The sequence below is a fragment of the Abrus precatorius genome, unplaced genomic scaffold, assembly GCF_003935025.1.
Source record: "Abrus precatorius isolate BTA unplaced genomic scaffold, Abrus_2018 Scaffold4, whole genome shotgun sequence".
Classification (NCBI taxonomy): Eukaryota; Viridiplantae; Streptophyta; class Magnoliopsida; order Fabales; family Fabaceae; genus Abrus; species Abrus precatorius.
Window position 1 is genome coordinate 17859522 of NW_020874384.1, and position 17210 is coordinate 17876731.

At 34.6% G+C, this 17210-nt stretch overlaps 3 protein-coding genes across 6 annotated transcripts; 1 reads left to right on the top strand and 2 right to left on the bottom strand.

The window, feature by feature from the left end:
• Positions 1-722: 722 nt before the first annotated feature.
• Positions 723-3058, top strand: LOC113865497. Of its 3 annotated transcripts, none has more exons than XR_003504993.1 (7): positions 723-979; positions 1065-1107; positions 1414-1484; positions 1796-1890; positions 2231-2298; positions 2388-2572; positions 2716-3058. XR_003504993.1 is itself a non-coding variant. In XM_027500093.1 (7 exons), exons 1-7 carry the CDS (start codon positions 820-822, stop codon positions 2843-2845), a joined length of 666 nt encoding a protein of 221 aa, XP_027355894.1. In that variant the 5' UTR covers positions 731-819; the 3' UTR covers positions 2846-3056. The 3 variants fall into 3 exon arrangements, 2 of the variants coding, with proteins under 2 accessions (XP_027355894.1, XP_027355893.1); XM_027500093.1 differs by having other exon boundaries at positions 731-979; positions 1065-1095; positions 2462-2572; positions 2716-3056; XM_027500092.1 differs by having other exon boundaries at positions 731-979; positions 2462-2572; positions 2716-3053.
• Positions 3059-4253: 1195 nt separating this feature from the next.
• On the bottom strand, positions 4254-10284 carry LOC113864521 (F-box/LRR-repeat protein 15-like). Of its 2 annotated transcripts, XM_027498336.1 has the most exons (17): positions 9750-10284; positions 9313-9565; positions 9101-9233; positions 8859-8955; positions 8583-8780; positions 8231-8501; positions 8047-8145; positions 7873-7961; positions 7660-7759; positions 7403-7573; positions 7050-7202; positions 6533-6693; positions 6263-6461; positions 5501-5967; positions 5354-5417; positions 4757-4843; positions 4254-4592 (listed from the first exon to the last, which is right to left on the bottom strand). In XM_027498336.1, exons 1-17 carry the CDS (start codon positions 9884-9886, stop codon positions 4515-4517), a joined length of 2757 nt encoding a protein of 918 aa, XP_027354137.1. In that variant the 5' UTR covers positions 9887-10284; the 3' UTR covers positions 4254-4514. The 2 variants fall into 2 exon arrangements, with proteins under 2 accessions (XP_027354137.1, XP_027354138.1); XM_027498337.1 differs by lacking the exons at positions 4254-4592; positions 4757-4843 and adding an exon at positions 4866-5006 and having other exon boundaries at positions 9750-10095.
• A 3201-nt stretch (positions 10285-13485) lies between these two features.
• Positions 13486-17210, bottom strand: LOC113866235 (cytokinin dehydrogenase 7). The gene is made up of 4 exons (XM_027501116.1): positions 16447-17210; positions 16091-16360; positions 15001-15263; positions 13486-13813 (listed from the first exon to the last, which is right to left on the bottom strand). Exons 1-4 carry the CDS (start codon positions 17134-17136, stop codon positions 13486-13488), a joined length of 1551 nt encoding a protein of 516 aa, XP_027356917.1. The 5' UTR covers positions 17137-17210.

The following is a 17210-nucleotide window of genomic DNA, read 5'->3' on the forward strand; positions in this document are numbered from 1 at the left end:
ATATATGTAAAATGTGTTTTTTATTTAAAACGTGTGAAAATTAATTTTTAACAGTAAAGTAAACAATACCATAATTCTTGTTTATTTGGAGGGCTTTTAAAAGCAAAGCATTTATTTTAGAATTATTTTGATTAATTAAACTATTTATATTAGATAAAATAAGTTATGTGTTCAGTTTAATTTATTTTAAGGGAATAATTTCTTTCATCAATTTTATAAAACAATAAAAAAAGTTACTTGAAAAAAAAAACAGCTCTAAAACATACGAAAAATAATATATTACGAATAATCGTATGTTCTGATTTTCATGTAAAAAAAGATTTTTTGTGATTTAAATTTTTTAAAAAATGAAACACATCACATTAATTAAACATAAAAAATACATTAGTAATAAAATATAACTTTTGTTATTATCCAACGAATGCAGAAAATGAAAAGTTTATAAGAAGGAGGTATTTAAAAAAAAAAGAGTATATAATAATAACAATTGGTAATTGTATATTTACAAGGAAGTGGACTATCAAGACACTGTCTAACTTATTTTTTAATACAATTTTATTTATTAATTAAAATTATTAAAAATTATAAAAATTAAGTGAGTTTTGTATTAATTTAATATGATTTATATTTTTTAATAAAATTTAACTAACAATTAAAAATAGGTTAGAAAATTGAAATAAAGAAGGGAGAATAAGAGAAGTGGTTAGTGAAAGACAAGAGTCACAACTAAGAAGATAAGAGTAAGACCCACCGAATCGGTTCCGTTATCGGCATCAAATCCCGCCGAGAGACTGTCTCTGATTATTATGTTGTGTGGACATGGCCTCACTTGCCACCCCTGCGCACGTTAGCAACTTGCATTGTCCCACTTGGAAGACGAAGCGTGTGAGATGCGCACTGTCACCCCCAACATGGCGGGAAGGCCGGCGCGTGGTGTCCCTCTCTCTCGTTCTCTCCCACTTTCTTCTCATTCCTAATCGTATGCGTCTCACTCTTTCACCCAATTATTATTATTAGGTTGGTTTTAGACTTAGTTTTATGATCCACTTTCTTCCTCGTTGCAGGTGATGCAGCCCATGCAAGTATTTTAGATAAGTATGTTAAGAGGTATGATTACTAAGTCATGAATTTTCCTTTTATAGTAATATTAGTGTTTGTAATGGTTAGTTAAGTTAGCTGTTATTAGTTAGTTAGTTAGTTCCTATGATCAATAGTTAGTTTTGTTAGCATTTACGAGTTAGCTTTCATCTTTACATGAATAAGCATTCGTAATTTTGGCTTCCTTAAAATGGTTTAATAATGCTTATCCCTTGAATTACTAGAATTTGAATTTTATTTATGGTAGGTATTGTATTGTTGATGTCGGATTTAAATAAATGTTTCTTAAATCTGATTTGTTTTGGAATGCTCTAGAAAAAAGCTTGATCCTCTGGAGGCTTATGTACCAGCTGTCATACTTACACAGTTTCAGATCAAAGACTTGGGTAATGCCTTTGTTGTGCTAGATACGGATATTAGATCATCTCTGTGATTCCAACATTTTGAATTTTTGTATTGTTTTCCTTCCATGCTTCCAACTTTCCCGGTTTATTTGTTTCTCTATTTTGCTAAGCTAACGATTAAAAAACAAATTAACGCTTTACAAATGCAAATTTATTGAAATATATTTCTGATTGGAAATTATGAGATCATTGTAAGGCCTGTAAACATACATTCTTTCGATTCATGTGTCATGGTTTGCAGCATTCCTAATTGAAGATTGCCTAAGCTTATGCTTTTCTTTCTACTGCTACAGAAAAAACATTAGAGGCTGATGAGCCTCAATTTGCCCTCTGCCGGTCTCTGCTTCGTTCGGGGCCTGCAGCATCACTTCGCATAAATATTAGAGCGGTAAGTAATGGCTTCCTTCAACCCCTCTTGCATTTCTGTTTTATGTGAACAAGTTTTGTCTACTAATTCCAAAAAATTACTTAGAGCTCTATGCTGTGAGAGATTCAGTTGAAAGCCTTCTGAGGCTTTTTGTAATTGAATATAAAGTATTCATATATTTACAGCTTTACACAGTTCCTCGATTCTGTAGTCTGATGCCAAGCTTCTATTTGCTCAAGTAAAAAAATAAAGATGAGGAATAGTAAACTGCTTGATACAGCCCTGCTGCCTTCGTTATCAAGCAAATTTTTGTCTCTGTGTCCGTATGAAGGTTAATTAGAGCTTCACAATCTTTTTGTAGGTGGCACAGTATGCATCTGACAGTGGCTATGGTAAAACTGCATTCAACAATGTTGATGAATGTCTGAGGTATTATAATCAATTTCCTTCAAATATAAGGTTTGGGTGGTGTATGTATGTGTGCGCACATGAATTAACTCTCACAATTAACCTTTTAGCTATAGGCTGCAAAGAAATAAATTTGATCATGATGAAAAGATCAAACATCAACTGAAGAATTCTGTTTCTGAAGGTCGCTGGAAGAACTTGATTCCTTGCTTCTGAATGCATCAAGAAATGATCCTGAAGCCTCAGTCAAGTCAATGAAGACAAAAATCAATTCTGCCCTTAATGCTCTGGACAGGTGATTTGTTAAGAGATTTTCGTTGTTTTTCTAGTTCTTAATATCCCCTCTGCCTGTTGGTACATTTTTCCTCTCGTGTCATGTCAACAACTCACTGCAATATAACTGAGAAAGATGCGATTCTTATAGGCTTTTTGTTTCAGTCTCTTACAAACCGTACCTTCGGATGTGCTAAGTAAGGGAAAGGCTATAGCTGATTCATACAGGGAACCGGAACACGTGGAAACTGGGAGTTTAGACCCTGAATTAAAGCAACTAGAATCGATCCTATGAACAGCTAACACACTTGTTCGCCTTTTGAGTGTTAGCCGCCAGCTTAGTAATGATTGTAGAAACCAAAGTGCCAAAGGTTGACCTTACAACACAAATAGTTTTTTATGTATCAATTTGAAAAAGATTGAGTTGCCGATCTTCTTTTTTTTTTCTTTATCTTCTGTGTGATATAAAGAGCAAATAAAATCATCAACAGATAACTTCCTTGTATGTATATATTAACTAACTAATTTTCTCGAGTCATATATTAAAATCGACCCTTAATTTGTACATAGCGATGTACGAAAGGCTATATTACAATTAGAAGTTAGTTAACTTAGCAAGCGATGAAAACCAAAATAGTGCAGGAATATAAGTCCTGTCCTTCCTTCGGTGGGAATAAAAACTGCAGACAACGTGTTATCTGGGAATAACAACTGGACTTTTTATTTTCTTTATATCTTATTTTCTATTTTTTTTTACAATGTCATCCAAATAAGTGGGATTGTCAGTTGAATATTTGGAAACGCTGGCCCCACTTTTTGGTTGCATTAGTAGGTTTCATTATTCTCCATTTTCTGGATGGACAATTAGGTTGGACAAAGCATAATTCATGCTATCTAATAGTTGGCAGCCTTTACCCATAGAATGCAATCGAAGTTGCAGATATAAAACCCTATTAACATTAATCTGGCGATTTAGCATGCCATTCCGGCAACAAACGAAACCCCACCCTTGCCCCCTCACCCCGCATAGACAAGATCAATGTTGTTCGAATTTCGAACACAATATCTGCTTCAGTACATCAATTAAGAACAAAAAACGTATCAAGAAGGTTGACTTGTCCAGTTTCTATCTTAAAAATTCACAATAACCTCGTTAACCCATAGAGAACAAATGGCGCCATTTAAGCTTGTTTTTCAATGAAATCTTTTCAATATCCAAAGTACAAGACGAAAGTTATGAAGCAAATTGCGTGGAAGATCGATATGACAAATTGACTTGTCCATATCCTCCATTTAATTGTTTTTGCTGACGCTGCAATAGTCAGACAACTATTGCAGTGGAGTGGTGTAGGAAGATGGCATTTAGTCTATATTATTGTTGACCAAAAAAAGTCTATATATATTATTTACGACCAAAAAACTATCATTAAAACTAAACTAACTACAATAACAAGTCAAAATCTGGGAAAATGGATGTTTAAAAACATAATAAGAGCATGTCAAAATTTTCCCATAGACATCTAGATATTAATCATAAATTCCTAATGATGCTAACTGCATATTAATGTACAAACAAGTTAAATAACTATACAAATATGCTTTGTTATTATATTTTGTTAATGATCATAACGCATAATTTACAGCATAATGATATACTATTTCAAGGTCATGCTGCACGAAGGACCAAAAATGTATTCTTCACGACAAACGGATTCATTAGACTGCTTTAGAAAATATAAGCTGAAAATTGAAATGTAAGATTTACAAGAATTTCAAGTACAACAGATAAGTATTATTGCAATAATACATAATAGACCTGGTATCTATATGCCAAACAAACACAAACAAATTAAGAATTTACCATTTACAACACATGAGGAAATAACCAGATTTTATTACCAATAGAACCTTCAATCCAAGTGAACAAGCACTAGGAAAAAATTTGATATTCTTGATCAAGTTCATTAAGTAGACATGCTGCTGTATATACACTTCAATCTTGAACAAATTGCACGGAATCTCCCCATGCTCATTGAGCTTATCTATGAAGCACCACCAAGTATACAATAATAGTTGAAGAACACAACCAAAAACAGTTAAGCATTATTCCATCATGTATGAAAAGGTTAATTAGCTAAAATTACTAAAAGCAGCAGACAACACACAAAGTAATGGAGGAATATAACAAAACTGAGTTTGCTCTCACCTTTGGACAACAGCGAACATCAAGAGTCTCCAGCATAGTGCATTTTGAAATAGCAGCTTCAACAGCTTCTTCACCAATATTGCACGACTGAAAAGCCAAAGCATCAATACCAAAAAATTAATAAAACAAATAGGTTTGAGGCAATAATCAAGGGCCAGTTGGAAGATTTTGAATGTAAGTTTGATCAACAATATCCCAAGCCAATAAATATCAAACATGCTACATTCCTGGTGGAACACCAAAAGCCAATCTCAAATCCAAAACAGAGTTATGCAACCCTTTAGTGATAAAAAAACACCTTGAAACAGGAAAATACTCAATTATATTAAGCTTAAAAAAGGAGCTAGACAACCCAAGCCAAGAAAATTCAGTGATACAAAGCAGGTGAATGTTTTAAAAAAACATTGCAATAAATTTCACTTGGTAAGATGATGGACGATGGCTGATAACAGCTTTAATGCAGAGAATATAACCTACATATGACATAATAATATATTATAATGTATATCTAAAATAAAAAGAACTAAGTGCCAATATTCAAAACATTACAAGTGCATCAATAAATAAATATTAGCAGGTATGATAAATTGATAATACCTGAAGGGATAGAGAGGTCAATCTTGGACACTCTAGCTTCAAAATTTCCAAAGAGGAACAATTGCTGAACAGACAAGTTAAAACATCATCATATATGATGTGAGAAGGATAGATATCAACCCACATTTATTGGACAGCCAACCATACCTTAAAGAAAGAACAGATAAGTTGAGACATGTAACATCAACCTCTTTCAAATTTGCTGACAGTGAAAGCTTTAAAGATGATAAATGGCAACAATCTGCCCTCAATGGAATGACAACCTTCCTAATATTTGGACATCCGACACAATTGAGGTTCTGCAGTAAGCGGGTAGATTGCTCACTTGTTTCGCGGACATTCTCATGAGAAATTGCCCCCAATGGAGTGTTTGCAGCAGGCAAATAGTCAATCTGCCCACGACTGTTTCCCCAATTCAAATCATGCATATTCACACAGCCATTCAAACCCACATGAGTGAGGTTTGTGCAGCAAGAAAGAAGCTCGTCTATGGCTGACCGACAGAGGGTTCCATAAGACAGGTCCAACTCCTGAAGTGCTGGTAACGCACCTCCTTTGTAAAGAGGTTCAAGTGATGTGTCAGTGAGATATTTGCATGCCTGCAACTTTAACACCTTCATGAAACAGGAGAAATCGATGTAGCAACATCAGAAAAGATTAAGACAAATCATATAAATGGTTAAAATTATATGGAATAAGGTGGAAAGAGATGAGAAGAGAGATTGAAATTACAAGGATATGATGTCAGGAGATGAGTACACAATACTAACCATTAACTAAATAGTCTTATTTATACTAATATTCTGATTCAAGTACTATTACAGTGCGACTAGTAAAAGCCCAGCTCATTAGCACTGATAATATTAAAAAACAAACAAAGATAACAAACCATTCTTTGGCAACTCTAACCTCTAGATTAGAACAAGATTCAAAAACAGGCTGCAAGTTCACCAAGAAAGTGTATGATAAGTCAAGAACAGTCAAATTCGGAAGCCCATACAGAGAATGAAGACTTTTTGAACCAATTGATGAGCATGACATTAATATCAATGATTCAATCCGTGGGCATTTGGCAGTTGTTGCAGACAAGAAGTCATCTGTCAGCTGGCTGTAATCGCAAGCAGTAAGCATCAGTCAGCATTCAAAGAGGATACATAAGAAAACAACAAACAACATAACCTGCAAAAGGAGGCATCCAGAGATATTAAGAGTGGACAATTAATGAGTGCTTCAGATAGTACGCCACATCCTTTCAACTCAAGTGAAACCATAGATGGTGCTTCAATGCTTAGTGTGTTTAATTTTGGACATATTCCCAAATTGAGATATGAAAGACCAACCTGAGAAGAAAATGAAGAAAAGAATACACTTTAGACCCTAGCTACTGTAAATCAGAGACCAAAAGAAGTTAATCCCCTTCAGTTTATTTTATGGACCTAGGCCTAAAAACTTAACCCAACAGCATTGCCATCAAAAAGAGGGACAAAAGCCACATGCCTTGCATTGCAAAGTACGAACTTTTTCTTATTTAAAGAACAAAGACAGGAAAACACACAACCAGAAAACTCCATCGTTCATACCAATATTCAGTAGCCTTAATTACATATTTAGCAATATGCCAAAAGCATAAAGAATTAACAAGTTTCGTAACATGCAAAACAAAATACAAAGCATCTTGTAAACCAATACCACTTACTGGACAAAATGAAGCTCTTTCCAAATGATCACAACCATCCAAAATAACTTTCTCAAGATTAGGGCATGTGAGATCAAGATTAGTAATTGCCCGGCAACCACCAAGGGAAAGGCTGATTAAAGAGGTACTGATGAATTGAACTGATGTCAAACTCTGAATTCATTAAAACACCAAAAGTTGAGTTTGAGAAAATAAAAAATAAAAATAAAAAAATTGACAAAGTTATAGCACAAAACTCCATACTTTACAACTTAAAATTTACAATATGACATTGCTGAATAAGATGCCTAGACCATGCATAAGCAAATTTGGGAAAATGAACACCAAATGTAGACAATAACTTATTCACACACCTCGCAATTATCAAGAACTAACGATTTTAACATTGGGCATCCTCCACCATCACTAAAAACATTGCATACAGAGTTAGTCAAAGATTCACACTCAGAGAGATCCACTTCTTGTAAAGATTGGCATTGCAGAGCTAATGTGGTTAAACTGTCCTGCTTTGGTATTGCTAATTTCTGCATTGCCACAAATTCCATCCTTCAGACTATCATAGCATACACAACTATGGGAATGAAAAGTGACAAACATAATTATGACATACTTGAAGTGAATTTGAAGTGATGTTGATACAGTGAAGCGCAGGGCAATTTGACACCAAAATAGAAGAAAGCATTATGGTCATCAAGTTCAAATCAGCAAATCTGATAAGGAAAACAATTTAAAGTAAATTAGAAAAGAAGATACACAAGAACAGATATACAGTGTGAATTGAAGCATCAAAGAAACACACAACAGGCAATAGAGACAGCCATACTTGCGACAGTGTACCAATCTAATATTCTGCAGTCGGGGAAGATCTAAAGACACTGAAGTCAACAGGCTACAATTATCAAACTCCAGAACCTGAAAAGGCAGTAATATCATTTCTTATCTTGTAAGTTTAGCCCAGAAATTTCATTAATATAAGCATAATGGACAAATTGCACACCTCCAACATATAACTATGAGATATTGCAGCCATTGAGGCTGAGGTAATTCCTTCACAACTGTGCAGCTTCAGAACAGTCAACATTGGCAGTCTAACAGACTTCAAAGAAAAGAAAAAAGAAGCTATGTCATATAAATGCAGATTTAATCTATAAGCAAAAAGTGATTATGGACTCAAAAAACACCTCCAAAGATACGTTTGGGCAGTACGATGCATCAAGAAAGCTAAGGTTAGCACAATTCAGCGATATTTCCCGTAATGTTTCATCACTAACACAAGAACAGTTAGACATGTCCAGAGAAACTAATTGCGGGCATGATGTTGCAGCTGAGCGAATAGCAGAATCGGGCAGTTTGTGGCAGGAGCCAACATCAAGCTCTTGCAAAAGTGGGCAATTAAGCACAGCCTGTGCCATGTTACTGCGCTTCAATGACATAGTTTCAAGTTGTGGGCACCTGAAAAAGAACAATCAATCACATTTTAGTTCATTGGTAAAAAGACAACTAAACACCAGCTAAGCCCCAAAATACATTCACCTGACTGCTATTCGCATCACACGACATTTTATTAACTGAAGATGACACAACCTGTCATGATTAATTGATATCTCCTGAATACCACTGCCAAGTATGGCATCATTGATGCTCAGTCTTTTCAACATAGAACAATCGGCCAAAGCATGGAAAAAACTGTCCGCTATATGTCCTCTGCCCAATGTTAAAACCTCGAGATTTCTGAAAATGATGTTACAAGAATCAGCATGAATCACAAATAACATGACTGACAACCCAAATACAACAGAAGCTAACTACCTTAATGAAGAGATAGCCTTCATGACAAGGAAGTAAATGGAAGAACCAGATATGCTGATTGCTGTGGCATTGGGATAACTTCTGCAGATATCCTCAACTATGAATACATAAGCTTTAAATCAGCACATTTACAGATTCTACAAGGAGCACAGAGCACTATTTCCAACAGCCATAGTTGAATGTTAAAAGGCATTACATATTTACAAATAACAATTTATCATCACATATGTGCTCAGGCTCACATTGCTCTACAGATATGTGCCGATCTTCAAAATTCAAAATCCTCCAGAAGTCTTCATGGGCACTAGCAGTTCGCCACTGCTTACAAACCCTGGCAGCTTTGCAGAGATTGGGATGATCCAAAAACGAGAAAACCTAACTTACAAGAGTAGGGGTAATGATAGAGTTTCAAACCATTAAAATAGAAACAAAAAGCACAGTAACTAATCTTTACCATATGCAATAAATCGTCTGTGAGATCCATCTTGACCTCTAGATCATCTGCTTCTGACATGTCACGGTCGTCTCCTTCACCGTCTTTCACAGAACTAGAATCAAAGTTACTCTCCTCACCAGCGGACATCAACCTAAACGCATCATTTTTGGATCGAAGAGATGAGCCTTCAAAATTATCACAATCCCCATTTTCAGCAGACGCAATTGGTTCCCCAGCACTCGAAGACCTTGGAATTGCACAATGAGAGCCGCTACAAAACAAAATGAAAATATCAGTATATGATATTTCACGACAATAACCTTATCCTACAGTTTCCAAGTTCAGAAATGAACATCAAATGCGAGTTGGTAACAAAACCCTAGCCAAGAGTATCAGCATTCCAAGGTAATGCAAATGCCACTCAAGTAGAAAGTGGAACTAGCATTTAAACTCACTCGAAATCATCGTAAACTTTGGCTCGCTTGCGTTGCGAATCGCGAGTACCATCAGCGACATCAGAAGAATCGGAACTACCCTCTCCGTCAAAACGGCGCCGGTTGGACGAAACCCTTTCCACGTCGTCAAACGACATTAATTGCTCCTAATAGAACTTGTGGTTTCGGAAAATGCCTTAGGAATCTTAAGTCTGGATCCCACACATTCTGTAATAAACCCTAGGTAGAAACGGATTTGAAGAGATGGAGAAATTTTTCCAGTGTTGAAATGGATCGGATAGAATCTTGTGAATTACTTTCTTGGATTTTTGTCTGATTCATTTGAATTCTCGTCTTTGCGGAAAGCTAATCAAACATTGCAGGATGTCGAAGACGGCGTTTTCCGTTTGCCAGGTGTTCATGTTATTTATTTATTTTCCACTTTTTCAAACTCGTCCCAGAATTTTAGTTTGAAAATTGCTCTGTCTCTTCCTCCGTCTATCCAAGTGGTGGCAATGGTAATAAGAGCAAAATGTCTTCTGATTCCTCAATGTCACAAGTCACAATTTGATTCCTTAATGTCTTGTATTCATGAGATTGAGCTTTTTGATTCCTCAATTCAATTTTCAAAATCATAGAGAGAAGAATATTAATATCAATTTATACCAAATCAATATTTTAATTCTATTTTGTAATTGTAAAATTGATTTTCAATGACTGTTATTCTACTCACGTTTTTCTTTTAATTATATATATTTATATTTATTTAAAATTATCATTATTACATACATACAAATACACAGAGATATAATTGATGCAATATTATCATATACTTATAATATAATATTAAAGATCATAATATACTAATACAGACTTATAATAGATAGTATAAATTAATTATTAAAAATCTTGAATAAATTTAATCTTTTTAATAGAATATTTAAGCTATTCAAAACACTTTATATACATTTTATTATATAAATAATTAATTTAATTAATTTGAAATTAAATTTAGTTAAATTCTCTATTAGATATATTTTATAATTAAAATACAATATAATTTTGTTTAATTCAAATGCAAATAGTAAGATGTTTTAAAACATAGAATTCAGTTTACCTTACTTTTATTATATTTTATTTTTATTTAATTATTTTCTATTTTATTTCATTTATTTAATCAAATGAGCAATTATTTTGTCTTACGTTTCTATATTTTGTGTCTTTTAGAAGGTCACTATTGTTAATCTATTTTAGTTTGTGTCTCCTATTGTTAAAGGTCAGCTTGTGTCTTCTATTTTCTTTAAATTTTTTTAGTTGAATTTAACTCAATACTGTTAATCTATTTTTCGTGGATAATTTTGTAGGCATGTTAGATTTTTTCGCCCCACTTTAACAAATTGACGTTGCTAGCTTTTAGGAAATTTATAATAAAATTTTAGGAATTTAATTAAAAAACAATGAATTAAATTTTCGGTAAAATTATATTTGTTTATAAATAATTTAATAAAATATAAAATATTATAATTTTAATATTCTCTTGTTTTTTCACGCAAGATAAATAATACGTTTGACAAGACATCTTAATTAATTAAAAACTTATTTTATTAGTTAAAATATTTATTTAGTAAAAATAATATCGTTTGGTAAAATAGTTGTAACTAATAGCTACTGACATCTTTTTAAAACGTTAATCGTATTAACATTTTATTATCTGCAACTAAGTAAAAGTGGTTTTATTATTTTTGTCTCTATTATATCTCCAAGTTATTCCCTTCTTTTATTCAATTTACTGGGCTTTTTTAAAAAACTTTTATTGCCTTAGAAAAAATCATAAATAATAAAAAAACAAATGAATGTCATGACATTAATGATTTTAGAATATAATAAATTATTAATATCTTAAAAATATTTAATAAATTTATTAGTTTTTTACATAAAATTTTTTATAAATACGAGTGAAATTTAAAATATATTTTTAAATTTGAAGATGATAAACAATTTTAAATAGATTAAAATATAAAATTATATTTATATATATATATATATATGATTATTATTATTTTGTTATTTTTATTCATTGATCTTTCTAAAGCGCATATATGTATACGTAGTGGCGGTCCATATGCAGCCTATAAAAAGATTAAATTACAGGTACAGCAAGGAAAAAAGAACAATCAATTCTGTTGTAAAGAAAAAAAAATGACAGTAACTTTTCCTTACAACGCAACTACAACGTTGTAGCAACAAAAGCAGAATAGAGATAAAAAAATGATAAAAGGAAAAAAAAATTATGGATAAGAAAAATTACGGTGAATAAATCTTAAAAATACTTTTAGTTTCGTACATTTGACATTTCGCAAGGTAGTAGTTAACGTAAATGTTGCAATAGATTTGGGCCCAGCTCGTTCTTTTTCTAAAAAAAAATAATAATTTTTTTTTTAAGTTGACAGTATAGGCTTATTTTAATTACAATTGCTTTTGACTAACTGTTGCAGTTTCTGAAATGCATGTCATGTTTCCTTAATATTTTGCTAGATGACCGAGTCCTAATTTCCATACTCGTCTTATATCCATTTGTCTTTTATATTTTTATTACATGATCGGTTATATTAATCGTTTTATCTTAAAAAAAGTAATTTTAGCTTCTGTTTTTTCCCAGTTTAATTTTTTTTAAATGCAACTTTTTTGTCATCCTCATTCACATAAGAGAATAAAAAATCGTGACAAAAAAATACACCTAATGACCTCTTAGTTCCATTATTATTAAGGAAAATATTATTTAAAAAAAATTATATTTTGAAAAATAAAATATCAGAAAAATATAGAAATTGAAAAAACTTTCTTTTCCTATTTTTACCTCTAATGAGTATTCATAGATACCCGTGGGATGTTAAAATATTTTTATCCCATGATTATAAATTACTATCATATTAAAATGTCTTTCTAGAAGTTATACTCAACGGATATTTTTAACGTAATTAGTTTGTAGAAACTTAATTATGAAATATTAGAACTAAAAGGATTTAATTATAGTTTTAAAATTGTAACGATCAAAAATTAAATTTTAATCAATATATATGGGTTTATAAAGTAATTTAACCTGAATTTTTTAAAAGCATTTTGTTTCGAAGTATTGAAGTTAAATGTACTTTGAAGCTACATTGATTACTATTATATATATTTCAGCATTCAATTTTGATTTTCTTTATCTATTCCAAAGAGCAATTATAACTATGGTCAAGTGAACAGATTAAGGAGACAAACTTGGAACTGAAACATCAACACCAGTTAAAATTATTGTCTGAATAAGGCGCATATATATGTGTAGTGGGCGGTCCATAATGATGATTGGTACGCAGGTTCTGAAAGATTAAATTCCAAATGGACCGAGGGAAAAAAGGACTGGTCGACAAGCACTTGCTACTTTGCTGAATATATAGCTAGGAATAGGATGGAAATGACACTTACCATTAATTAAGCTTTACATTTACATCTCATGTATCACCATGACTATACTTTGATCTGCTATGAGCCTATCACTTTGGTCATAGTCCATAGTGTTTGATTTACTTAGATGTAATCCTACCATCAAATCATCGATAGACTGCGAGAAAACCAAAGTCCTTATTAATTTGTCCTATAAATTTCGCTTACAATATAGCTTCAACGTTACATAGTAAACAGCATAAGCTGAGGAGAAAAATAATAAAAAAGAAAAGAAAAAGTACAATGGATAAGAAGTATTCTTACATTCTAGTTATGTGATTGAGCAAGGTTGAGAGATTCTGGAGAAGATTTTCTGTCCTGGCGCAAGGATAGCCATAGGGTCAAAATTGACTTTTCTCTCCAGAAATCTGGTCCATTGATTCCCAAAGTGTTTCATCCATTCCTCTCGTGACTGATAGTGAGGAAAGTATAGCTTGAAATCAAAGCCTCTGCTTGAGCAAAACCGAATAATCTCATGGTTTTGCTCCACCAAGAATTCAGTGGGTGGTCCCTTTGGGGGTGGTGGAGTAAATCGGAGCAATGCTACTATGTAGAAGATGTCGCTGTCCGGCACCACCACCGAGTGACGACTGTCCCACCTGCTTTATTTTAAAAAGTAAGGAGATGCATAAAATAAAAAAATCAATATCATTTTTTAAAATTTAAAGTTAATTCTATTTAAATTTAAATTAATAGTAAATAAATATGTATAATTTCTATTTTTTAAGTGTTCTGACTTTAAAATAACTGAACTGTATTTAGATTATTACATAAAAGGAATATTATCTTTTCAATTTCATTAATTTCATATTGAAGTAACGCATGAGGTCAATTCAATGCGCATGACTTCGACCAGTAATTGTCCTCTTCATTGATCCGAACCGAACCCTGATCATGTATTGATCAATAGATTGGCCATGGGGGACCCTCGAAGAACCAAATTCCACCCCCACGAATTGGTAACAATGTAATCCGGTTGGCGAACAAATATCCCTGTCGATTCTCAATTGGTAACACTGACCATGATAGCTACATTGGTTGGAATTAAAAAGATATTTTAATTTGCAGCTCTAAAGGGAATTTCCCACTCCTCTGACTTACCATTTTTCCCTCTCAGATCAGCAACTGCATGCATGCAGCGATTGTATTTAGTATTTAATGAGGTGGTTAACCAAGCGTAAAACAAATTAATAAAGAAACAACAATTATTTATAAAGAAGATGGTAGGGGTCCCACTGTATCTTTGTTTTCGCTAACCAGCCAGAGCTGGCGAGCTGCAACTACCGCCTTAGTCGATGCACCGAGAGAAATTGGAAATTTGGAATGAATGTCATACAGTAGGGTCGAGCACAGAGTAAGATGGTACGTACGACTGTCAGTATGATGAACAGCTTATGAATCGATTGACGACCAAAATATGGTACACTCGATGGTCCCATTATGGCTGACCTTAACGAATATTTCATGGTCTCCCTTGAAATCTTAACCACCCCGTTCGAATCAGCGGTTCAGCAAGCTCACTCGTTTACCATTACCGACTATAAATTCATAAATATTTAAATAGAATCGACGCCCGTTTTACATCCCTTGTCTCTTTTTATCTTTCCTTTCATGTTCCATTGTATTATGATTATCATATTGATCACTTCTCTCTGTCTGTAAAATTCATTTACGTACTTGTTTGGTATAGTGCGAATGGTAACTACTATAGATAGATGATTATATTGTATAGTATAGTTTGATGAAGGGTAACCACTAACTACTAACTAGAGAACCAAGAACGTACTTGTTTCGCAAGAGGGGGTAGACTAAAATGGGCCCATCGACCCCGTTCTTGAGGATCTTCTTGAACACCTCACGATCAAAATCAACCATGTTCGACTGTGGCACGAACAGGTTCAGCCAAGGATGAGGCGCATCCCAGGTGCCGTTGCGTTTTGCGTGTTCCTCCACACGCTTTACACGTAGCAAGAACTCCATGTATCCCACGTCCAACTGGAACTTCAGACCCTCAATGAATCGTAGCCGTCCAAGCAATCCACTCACATTCTACCACCAAAGAAAGAAGGCAGAGCAGGGCATTAGTGTGAGCAATTAACACTGAACATTGAATATTCAATTTATTTGCTGAACATCGATGGGATACTATTTACGCCATCATACGACCCTCACTTTACAGATTCCAGAAAATGATGGCTTTTTGGCCATTTCTAGAGCTGTGGGGACCGTAACGTCAGCGAGATCTCAATGATCAGCGCTATGGAGCATCTACTGATGTTACATTACCAATTTATAGCCACAAAGGAATGTGACCTCGAGACAATTATGACAAAGCAGAAGCCAAGCCAAGTACACTCCACTACGCTAATTTGAACTAAGGCATTGGCTTTTATGTGCGTCAGAAAATCCAACGGAACAAACATCATTACCGTATCGTCGGTTTTCAGCAACCATTTCAACTTCATCACAGGCAATTTTTTAATCATAACATTCGTAAATAAAAAGGATTAGAACCAGCCCAAAACCCTGGACAACACACATGCTCTAAGTCATCTAGGTGGACCTTGGACGGTAAATAAATTAAACCATCCCCTCCAATCCCTCCGTTGCTAAATTTCATGCTATCGCAAATTTTTCTAAGTATATTAATAATTTCTATTATATAAAATGAATATATAATTTAAATTTTATTAATTATCAGAGGATAAAATGAATATAATTTCTGCTTGTATTGACTCTTTTACGTAGGGCCCCACATAAAATAGTGCTCAACAATTAAGGGAATTACTGGGACCTACTTAGGAACTACCTAGGTCAAAACTGGGTCATGTACTGTACAGCAGATGAGAGAGGAGAAAATAGGGGTAGTTAGTTACCGTATCAACGTGAGAAGGATGATCCTGGTTGCGATAGTGAAGAGCGAGTTCCAAGCAATATAGGACTGGGCCAGCACCGGGAGGGATATGAATCGGGTCGAACACCTGTTCCGGGTCCAATGGCACAGTGGGCCATCCATTGGTGGGCTCATCTTTGTTCACAAAAACGAAGCCTTCAACGTAGTCAGAGCACTTCCCTTCAACCACTAGCCACTCTGCATCCCCAGCGAAGTCCTCAAATTCAGAGTAAACAACCCTTATCCATCTCACCTAATCACACCACCAGAGACATAAAATAAATAAATAAATAAAAACTCCTAATTAATATTAATTTATTTGGAAACAACTCAACGAACCATATCTGGAGGTCGTTGAAGAACGACTCTAGCTTTGGTAATAATACCGAATTGTCCTAAACCACCAAGCGCACCAAAGAAAAGCTCAGAGTTTTGGGTTTGTGAGCAACACAACGTTTCGCCTTTCCCAGTTACAACTTCCAATTCCGTTACGTTCGATGTCTGTGGACCGTAACGGAAAGCTTGACCGCTAACGCCAGCGTAGGACAAGGTTCCTCCCACCGTTAAACCCAGATAATCCGTCCACGATCTCGGGGCTAGTCCGAACTCCAGAACGCACCGTTTAAGGACGTATTCCCATAATGCCCCTCCCGAAACGTCCACGTAAGGCGAGCCATCTATCCACACAACCTCAAAATCCTCCATGCCGCGCATGTCCAGGACCACTCCTTGCTCCGCCATGGCCTGGCCGTTTATCGAGTGTCCATTCCCTCGCGCCGCCACCGTCAGATTCGGAAACTTCGCCGCCGCTGTCACCACTCGAGCGACGTCGGCGGCGGAGGCTGGTCTTATGAAGGCCAAGGGTTTGACGGATTTCATGCCGCCGAAATCTTTGGTGGCGATTCCGGCGGGGCCGCAGTCGTCGGTGGTGGCTTGAAGGTCAAGCGCCTTGGACAGGCTTGAAACGTCGTCGTCTTGGCTGGATTCAGTGTCGTTTGCATGCACGAAGTGCTCCAGGTAAGCTATCATATTGGCAAGTGTTGTTCCGGAGACCGGTTGTTTCAGGTATGGAAAGTGGCCACTTGGACTCGGTTACTAAAATT